Below are 9,627 nucleotides of genomic sequence, written 5' to 3'. Positions count from 1 at the left end.
GCATGATTCAGCATTAATCAAAAATGTACATACCTGCATGATTCAGCATTAAACAAAAATGTACATACCTGCATGATTCAGCATTAAACAAAAATGTACATACCTGCATTATTCAGCATTAACCACAAATGTACATACCTGCATGATTCAGCATTAACCAAAAATGTACATACCTGCATGATTCAGCATTAAACAAAAATGTACATACCTGCATGATTCAGCATTAAACAAAAATGTACATACCTGCATGATTCAGCATTAACCAAAAACCTGAAGAACTTTATTTTTCAAATCAGATGTCAGTGTTTCCTATAGTTACGAGTTAACCTTGTTCATTCACGAGCATATGCATGTAAAACTTCGCATCAAATGCATGTGTCTTAATAAGACATCTACTCGGCCGTCAAAAAGACAAACCAATCTGTGAAAAACTTGTCTCTTCACGAAAAACTTTATGACAAATTCTCTTAAAACGGGGATGGTAGGGGCATCGTCGCTACTAGTACGTAGTACTGCGTATATATGTATTTCAGAATCTTACTCTCAAAGCTAGATCTTTTGCCTTTGACATTTCTACACGACTAAATGTTAGCATTAAAGCATAAGAAGTACATTTTGCTGAACAGTTTTTTTTATTGAAAGGCTTTTTGGATAACTTATTATTCTACCTTCATCCGTTAGAATGTACTTGTGTCAGTCCAAAGCTTATAGAGCTTATGTTTATTATGATGTATTTCATGCGGACTCTAAATACAATTTATTTATCATTTATTATCTATTTACGTTTTTTTTTTCATCTTCAATAGACCAACAATGTCCGTGAATATATTCTTAATTGGTGCTTAGTCTACTTGTCATTCTATCTCAACATTGATTGCTATTACTTCGCTCACCCGGTTTTTTGACATATGATATACGATAATTCGTACTGTCTCTTAGGGTTCCAAAGGGATCAGCCACTAGGGGGTGTACAACACATCCATTTGTATTGCTTCTATCGTTAAATCCAATTACAACATCATTTGACGTACTTAGTCCCTTTTTCGCCTCATAATGCCGTTGACTCAAAAGAAAGTCCAATTATAGACCTTTGCTACTTTGGAACAGTCAACGCTTTCTAGAGAGTCATCAATTTGTTGTAAGAGCAATCAAGGAAACCAAGATTCGAGCAAAAATTATGAAAATAGAATGTTCCAAGGATAAAGACTAGACAGGGAAAACAGACACACAGAGAACATGTAATTTAATAAATTTGTTAAGCGTTAGATCGACCAGGTTTTCGTTGTAGAAATTACTCTGGTCAATAAGTAGGTAAACAGTTTTATCTTCAATCGGATCTTTTTACTTGGTTTTTCCTCTAATTCAATGTACTTTGATGGTGCCTTTGTTACAATATTAGCGTTACCGTGGCACAAGTTGTTTATCTAAATCAGGTTCCAATGGCAATATTTACTTCCACTTTATTGTGGTTCTTAAAAAAATGAATATCCTCATTCGATTTGTGGTTTTAAATTTGTAAGCACAGTATTAATAAGAAGGTCATCCCTTGACTCCATTTCATAATTTGCTGTTTCATTTGTAGTTAATAATCTTGTATTCATTTTTGTCGGATACATAAGATTTTATCATTCTTAAGTTGACATTTTATCGTTATATTCCTGTTCAGTAGTTATCTTCCCTGAAAGAACTTCTTGATGTGTACATAGTGGTTTCTTCTACACCACTCTTACTTAAATGATTGACAACAAATTCTATAAATTACTTGCCTTCGGTAATATAACATCGTATTTTAATGTCATGTTGTTCGACTGCCAACTTGCGGAGAACCAATATCATAATGTCAATTTATAAGAATAATTTAATTTGATTGTAACAAGCTTTCTGATTGGTCCTTTCTCTTTGGGCAAACCAGGTTATTTTGTATAACCTGGCTTGGTACAATGCATGACGTCTTTAACGTCGATTGGTCCACACTTCGCGGTTCAAATAATCCCTATCAAAGTAACGTTTTGATTACGAATTCATAATTAATATTATTTGAACTGTCATTCATTAGACATATAAAAATAAGAATGTTTCTAATTTTTGAATAAGTTATACTCAATAACCTGGTTTGGACCAGTTTACACTTTTTATGAATCGCTTATAAGTGTAAACTGCCGCAAACCAAGTTGATTTTATTAACCCTTCCTGTGCCAAAAATTTTCAAAATTCTAGAATGGCAGTATAAGAGTTAAGATATCTTTACTGCTTTTTTTTCGAACTACGTAAATTGTTAATTTTTTTTTTCTCCTGCTTTTCCATTAAAAATTATCATTGTTCAATGTGATTATACTCAACCTGTTATGTAAAATTGTGAAAAGAGAAGACCACTTACGTTTGAAAAAAGTGTGTTCTATTCCCATCGATTCTCTGAGCGAATAACTACCAATAGGGTTGACTCCAATTATCTGAGCGAATAATTACCAAAAGGGTTGACTCCAGTTCTCTGAGCGAATAACTACCAAAAGGGTTGACTCCAATTATCTGAGCGAATAATTACCAAAAGGGTTGACTCCAGTTCTCTGAGCGAATAATTACCAAAAGGGTTGACTCCAATTCTCTGAGCGAATAACTACCAAAAGGGTTGACTCCAATTATCTGAGCGAATAATTACCAAAAGGGTGGACTCCAGTTCTCTGAGCGAATAATTACCAAAAGGGTTGACTCCAGTTCTCTGAGTGAATAACTACCAAAAGTGTTGACTCCAGTTAAAAAAAATACCTTAGAATAAGAAATGCCACAAAGCTACAACGTGATTCTAAGGAAAATGCAGAAATCAGTTTCGCTACATCAATTGTTGCTCACATTGTGACATTCACTAAGTATTTTGTACATAAAAGTAGATTGATTAGATTTGAATAATTTCAATAATCGATTCTAATTCAAAAAATGAAAAAAAAACTCTTGGTCGAGCGCAGCATGATACGATCACAGTCAGTTGAAATCTGTTCACTTGTGGCAAGTATGGCCACAATATTAGTTTATGACAGATTAACATACGGATTTACAGTTCATTATAGACACAACAACTCACTTGGATAAAATGTAGCACAACATTTTGAAATTCAAGTTAAGTACAAAGTTCTGTTTCAGAGTGCATTCATGGATCAGCATGAAGTGAGAATTGCTTACTGTGATTATCCTTTGTCAAAACGCTTTGATTGTTAGATGAATAGTTGAACTGTTTTAAATATATATATCTTTGTTTAAATCATCAAGTAAGGTGTCTTTTCTAAAAAGCAAACTTTCGATTGTTAGTTCTGGTAAAAAGGCAGTATTATTCTTCAATTGTGCACATGCCTCTAAATATAATGGGCATTCCAAAAGGTAATGTATGGTATCTTCAACCACCCAGCCGCAGACACAACCTGGATCATTTTCATAATTAACATGGAATAGATCTGCATTCAGGGCACTACACCTATGTCGAAGTTTCGTGTGTTGAATGTCATATATTCTACAACCTGTGAAATAATAAGAAGGAGATTTATTATATATTTCCAATCGGTTTGCTTTTTCAATCATAGAAATGGTTGAAGATTGCGTATAGTTATTTCCAAATTATTCCAAAGTCTAATCGCGAACGAAAAAAAAGAGTTTGAATATAACTCTAATCTTGTAAATGATTGCCGATAGTCAGAATCAGTTCGCAAGTTTCTTTGCCTTACATCTCGTTGATGCGGTAATAAACAGTCATTAAGTCTTGATGGTGAATTTTATAAAACAAACTAAGTTTTCTTCTTTTTCTTCTAGATTGAAGGATTTCCCTAAAACTTTCAAAATATAAGAAGTCTACATTTTCATATTTTGGAAGACCAGTAACAATTCTTGCAGTCTCATGTTGCACACGTTCAATTTTGTTCGTATCATCTTGTGCACAACCATCCCAAAGTTCACAAGCATCTCCAAGAAGGAAACAATACAGGAAAATTAATTTAATCATGGTTCAGTCTACTAAAAGCAAAATTTAATTTACCCAGCATGGAAAGTTGATTCGAGGCGCTTTAACTATATTTTCTATATATTTTATGTATATATATATTAACTATATATTCACTCAGCGGGTGTTTCTAGAAAAGCAGAGGACGGTTACCCTACCGGTGCACCTGGTCCATGCTCCCAGTTTTTAGTGGAGTCCGAGTTGCTCATTTGCGTTTTTTACTTTGTATGTATGATTTTAGTTACTGTATGTTCTTTGTTGTGTATGTCTATTTTCCATGTCGGGTCTTTGTCCCTGGATTACATTCTTTTGATTACCGTTATAACCTTGGTTCTCTTGAATATGACAGACCTTTTATTATCTAAATGAAATGTAACACCTTCGTGTTTATGATTTTAACACATTTAATTAACTGATCATTGAATCTAAAACTTGATCTATCCGGTTGCCAGTTTTTTTACCAGTTATTTATTTTTTTCTAAATCTGAGTTTATGTTTCCTCAATTTGATTTATATTTATGGATGCATATGATAATGATGTGTCATCAGCAAATAACCTAGACAGACTTGCGGTATTGTCAGCAATGGCTTATATACAATAAGAAAAAAAGCGGTCCATGCACTGACCCTTGAGGAACACCTCCTTTAATAGTACCTATATCTGAAAGACAATTTCCTATCAATACCTTTTGTTTCCTGTTTGCAATATAATGTTTCAATCCATTTTAATAAATTTCCAGATATACCATAAGCCTTTGTGCCAAACGCGATATTAACTTCATCCTGTTAATGTTTCCCTTGTTTTCTCTATTTTATACTCTATTTTTAGTTCAGACACCTATTGCCATAAATACAGAATTCACAAGTCCATCACACATGATAACTTATACATATTTATGTGTGTGTGTGTGTGTCTGTGTGTGTGTGTGTGTGTGTGTGTGTAGAAGGGTCTGAAAACTTGCCAACGATGTTAGAACTGTCAAATTTGCGCAAGCTATATTTTTATATAGCCTAGCTGGCCGAGTGGTCTAGGACCCTGGACTTAGTGCAGGCGGTGTTGCCATAGATGTCACAGCGGTACGAGTTCGAGTCCCGCGGAGGGAACGACAGTTCTAACATCGTTTGGAATTTTTCAGACACTTCTGTAAGTTCACGTTATCTTTTCTGTATCAATTTTATCCGATGGAGCAGTGCAACGAATAAAGTCGTCACATTCTAAGACGTTTTATATATATATATATACTGATCTTGATTCAGTTTTGTCACAATAATTTGTTTACATTGTATAGTATGTTTTGTTACTGACGTATGTTCACAAAATACTTGTAATTAATTATGTGGAAAGGACCTTTGTAAGTTGGTATAACTTATGTCCGATCCAATTGCCTCTAATTTAGCAGTAAAATATGTTTAAACTTAACTATTCATGGATCACTTTGAACATTTATGCCCCATTATCTCAAACACAAAAAAATTCAAAATCGCAACAAAAATCAAAAAGTAAAAGTCTTGAAACGTGGCCCCCTTTGGTCCCTTATAACTCGAAAACCATAAGAGATGTCTAAAATCTGATTGACAAACGCATGCAAGGATTTTCATGAGGAATTTTTTTTTAATCAACATCAGACCACATATTTATAAAAAAAAAAATAAATAAATAAAGGTGTGGCCCCCATGTAGACTGACAATGCTAAATGCTTTTTAATTATTCTTATAACAGAATTCAATAAGAAACAAATTTAAAAAAGGATTGTCAAAATTGAATAAGAGGTAAACCTACACTAATTTTAAATAAACGCCAATGATTTTACCCCCGTTTGGCCCATTTTTGCAGAACTGATGGGCCATTTTAAATAACAAGTTTTTATAAAGCAGCAAGTAACAATATATATCAAATTTTAATGACATCTGGTTCCCTACAACTTAAAATCGCATGCGACGACAACATCATAACATATACGACTATAGTTTTTGCCAGTCTATCTAATACCTCGAGGTTAACTTAAATAACATTTCCGGAAATTCCTATATATCTATTTTAAGAATCATATATATAAACATGGATGGGACGTTTTCATCAGGGAACATTAAACCAGGTTCATTTGTGAATATTTTGCATCAAATTATTCAGGTATTTATCTCACATATTGCTCGTATCATATTGTATTATAAAGTAAAGTGTATTACTGTTTAGATATGATGAAATCGATGAAATATTGCTGCTCGGACGTTAAACCCAAACAAACAAACAAAAACAAATTTTGACCTAATCTAAGGATGTTTTAGAACTTTCTTTTTAATTACAGAAACTCAACAAACTAAAAACTGACCAAGATGACCAGTTTTTACATCTTAAGTTCGGCATTGAAAATATTCAACAACGCCTTTGTGATCTCCAAAAACAAAGGTACGAGCGAAGTTCAGGTGAGTAAACAGATTGCTGCACGAATCGTTGATTGACCTAAACATGAAAATACCTTATAATGATTTTTATGTAATGCTAAAAAAAGGTATTTCTTGAAAAATTAAGGTCAATTATATATTATTTTATTGGTACCAAACGTTATTAGACCATAATCGCATTGAAACATTACAAAAATGTTAGAAAAATTGAAAATATGTGTCTAAATATAGAATATTTGAATTACTTCCTTGTTGAATTAAATTATTAGGTATATTCTTCCTTTCTACTGAAAATGCACATAAAATTCGTTCTATTCATAAACTTACATACACTTACAGTAGTCTGCCTGTAGACATACAAATTGGGTTATCAAACTGGACAAATTGAAGATGTATCCCTTTATAGACCTAGAAAGTGGAAATTTTTAGTCAAGACAAATTTTGTTAGCAAATTGCTCTGTTATTTCTTTTAAGACTGAAGAATTTTTGGGGAGTGAAGCTTTTCCAAACACTCAAATATTTTGTATTTTTTCAGACAAGGAAAAAAAGAAGTTAAATGAATTAGATAAATCGTCAATACATAAAGAAGTATTGCAAGAGAACCTTGACTTGTTGATGAAAGATATTGACCTAGAACATGCAGATTTAATAGACGACTTGCAGACAGGAGAGTGCCTCACCAGTGATGAAGCATTAGAGATAAGACAAAAACCAACAAGACGAGACCAAGTCCGTAAACTTATTGTTCAGCTCGGTCGAAAAAGCGAGATGAGATTCAATGTTTTCTTAGAAAACATGCAGAAGAAGTCTAATTATCCTCATATAGCCGAAAGCTTGATTTCATCATACAATAAAAGAAAGGAAATTATGGAGTCAGGTGGCATGAAAAGATGTCTTACGTGTGTTTTAAAAAGAGATGTTCAAATTAAAGATGTTATAGACAAGCTTTACAGTAATCGCTTAGTTCCAATCGAAATATTTGAGGAAGTTGCTGAGAAACAGCATCTAGACAATAAACTTTCCTGGGATATTATTTTGACACAACTTAAACGTTCAAGGGAGCCACGAAAAACCAGACAGGTACTTCAAGAAGCTCTTGCCCGTAAATACGAGCATGTAGCTGCAAGAATAAATAAAACACAATTTCCCGAGGTACTATGCAGATGTAACGATACGATGTCGTTATACGTCCCTGGAAGTTTGCGATCAGATACTACTGGAAGTATTGGCGAAGCAAGCACCACATCAGAGTTTTACCAGACTCGTATACACCAAACAGATGGACTCAGATCAGAATCTGTAAGCTCCACGAAAAGTGAATCTTCTATGCAGATTGATTATGAAAATATTCCGAGTACCGTTGCTTGGCTAGAGTCAATACCGTTTGACAATGAATTTGCTCCACATGAAAATATAGACGCCACTGGTGGTGGTGTTGCTGTAACAGAGAAATGTATTACAAACCCTTCTGATGGCGTTATTAATATGCTTATTAACGAAAGTCGATCGACCTTAGTTGATCATCAGTCATTTTTGAAAGACAAACATCCTTCAAATTTACTTGATTCTAATTCAATTAATTCATTTGATCTTGATTCTGTAAGCACGTATGGAGCACAGCGTATGGACCTAGCTGAGTCCGATGCAAGTGTTATCTCTAATAACATGTCATACGCAAGCGTAGTGTCTTCAAAATCTCATCATCAGCAACATGCGATAAAGGACAAGTGTGCGCACAATCCATCTTATAAGGGTGAGAAACATGTAACTTCTGATAAATATCCACCTACCACTAAAATGAAAAATTCAAAAAGATCTTTTAAGGCTGACAGAACGAGGAGTCAGACAGGACTGGGTACTGATGTCATTCATACGACGAGGTCGGTGGAAAGTCTTAGCGAAATTGGGACAATATTCATGTCTCAGGTAGACAATGAAAAAATCAACAATTCATCAAATAATATAAGCAAAACTTTCGGCCGCAGGTCAAAACCTACAACTGGAGTTAACACATTGTCTGGCCAAAATAATTTTAATACAAGCACACCAGTCACTACTGAAACTTCTAATCGTAGCATCGATCAACACTGCATGATATTAGAACAAGTGTTTTTTGCAGAGCAAGAAAAAATTCATAAAACGGCATCAACTAATTCAAAAACGAAATCTGAAAAAGTAGCAACAAATCACCTCGAAAAAGAAAAAAAAGTGGATGATTCACTTAAAAAGAGAATTAGCAGACGAAAAAAGAAAAACATGAAAAAGAAAGCATTTTAAAAGTATTAAATGGTGTTATCAATAAACATAACTATGACACTATTTCTCTGAGTTGGAACCTTCCCCGTGCAGGTCCGGGTGTTAAAAGAATAGGCCTGCAGCAGTGCTAAGCTTGTCGTAAAAGGCGACTAAATAGTGCTCAGAACCCTAGCCGGGGGCTAGGGCGCTCTGCCCACAGAGCAACTGGGATGTGTGCCCCAGGTGGTGGAATGGGGTACCCCTGGCGTGTTACATGCTGGGGTTGTCAGGCTATAATACGGAAAACCTGACCGTAAACCATAGTGGTGCACCGTGTTGGGAAAGATGCCACGTTCCTTGCACGTTAAAGAACCCTGCTGCGGTATTCTCCCGGAGTAGGAACCATAGGGCTCAGCCACAGGAGGCTAAATTGCCCGACCATACCCACCTCTCCCAATTTCCAGTGGCAATTAAAATTTGTCGACCCCATTGTCCTTGTGTCCCATCCCTTTTTCTTTTTATCATCATTTCATGTTCATTTTATCATCCATTTCATGTTCATCGTCTGAATATAGCTGAAATATTGCTGCTCGGACGTTAAACCCCAACAAACAAACAAAAAAACAAATGGAATTTTTATTTACGTGCATTTCATTAATGCAAATACTTCTACCGCTTTTTATACAAAATGATGTCAAGTTTTTGTTCAGATAATGTCTATTAAAAGTAAAAGGAAATAGTTACATATAAGTGAAGCACTATTTCATTTTTAACGATGGAGCGGTTAATATTGAATTCTGTTCCATACAACACCAGAATTCCTGATGAAGAAAACAAATCCAAGGCATTCGGAGAATATAAATACTATTATAGAAAAAGAAATATGAGATTAGTTTTGGGACACTTTTTTTATTCTTACCAACAAATTAAAAAAATCTGAGACATAATAGAATACATTTAAAACAAAAGCAACAACATTAAATACCAATAATGAAAGAAAAATGACA

At 34.2% G+C, this 9,627-nt stretch overlaps 1 protein-coding gene across 2 annotated transcripts; it reads left to right on the top strand.

Moving 5' to 3' along the window:
* Window positions 1-6,024: 6,024 nt before the first annotated feature.
* LOC148619214 (uncharacterized) lies at window positions 6,025-8,810 on the top strand. Of its 2 annotated transcripts, none has more exons than XM_088578884.1 (3): window positions 6,025-6,113; window positions 6,289-6,389; window positions 6,921-8,810. In XM_088578884.1, the coding sequence occupies exons 2-3, from the start codon at window positions 6,317-6,319 to the stop codon at window positions 8,660-8,662; spliced, it is 1,815 nt and encodes a 604-aa protein (XP_088435010.1). In that variant the 5' UTR covers window positions 6,025-6,113; window positions 6,289-6,316; the 3' UTR covers window positions 8,663-8,810. The 2 variants fall into 2 exon arrangements, with proteins under 2 accessions (XP_088435010.1, XP_088435009.1); XM_088578883.1 differs by having other exon boundaries at window positions 6,031-6,113; window positions 6,289-6,406; window positions 6,921-8,809.
* The last annotated feature ends 817 nt before the right edge of the window (window positions 8,811-9,627 follow it).

Source organism: Perna viridis, chromosome 4 (genome assembly GCF_037379345.1).
Source record: "Perna viridis isolate PV_CMFRI_1.1 ecotype Kerala chromosome 4, ASM3737934v1, whole genome shotgun sequence".
Taxonomy (NCBI): domain Eukaryota; kingdom Metazoa; phylum Mollusca; class Bivalvia; order Mytilida; family Mytilidae; genus Perna; species Perna viridis.
The sequence above is the reverse complement of the archived record's forward strand: the minus strand, read 5'-3'. Positions and strand labels throughout refer to the sequence as shown.

Bases quoted from the DNA above. Each gene is read 5' to 3' on its own strand.
- LOC148619214 (XM_088578883.1), top strand. From the start codon at position 6,042: ATGGATGGGACGTTTTCATCAGGGAACATTAAACCAGGTTCATTTGTG. The intron at 6,114-6,288 runs GTATTTATCTCA...TTTTAATTACAG, and splicing joins TTTTGCATCAAATTATTCAG to AAACTCAACAAACTAAAAAC. The intron at 6,407-6,920 runs GTGAGTAAACAG...GTATTTTTTCAG, and splicing joins AAGGTACGAGCGAAGTTCAG to ACAAGGAAAAAAAGAAGTTA.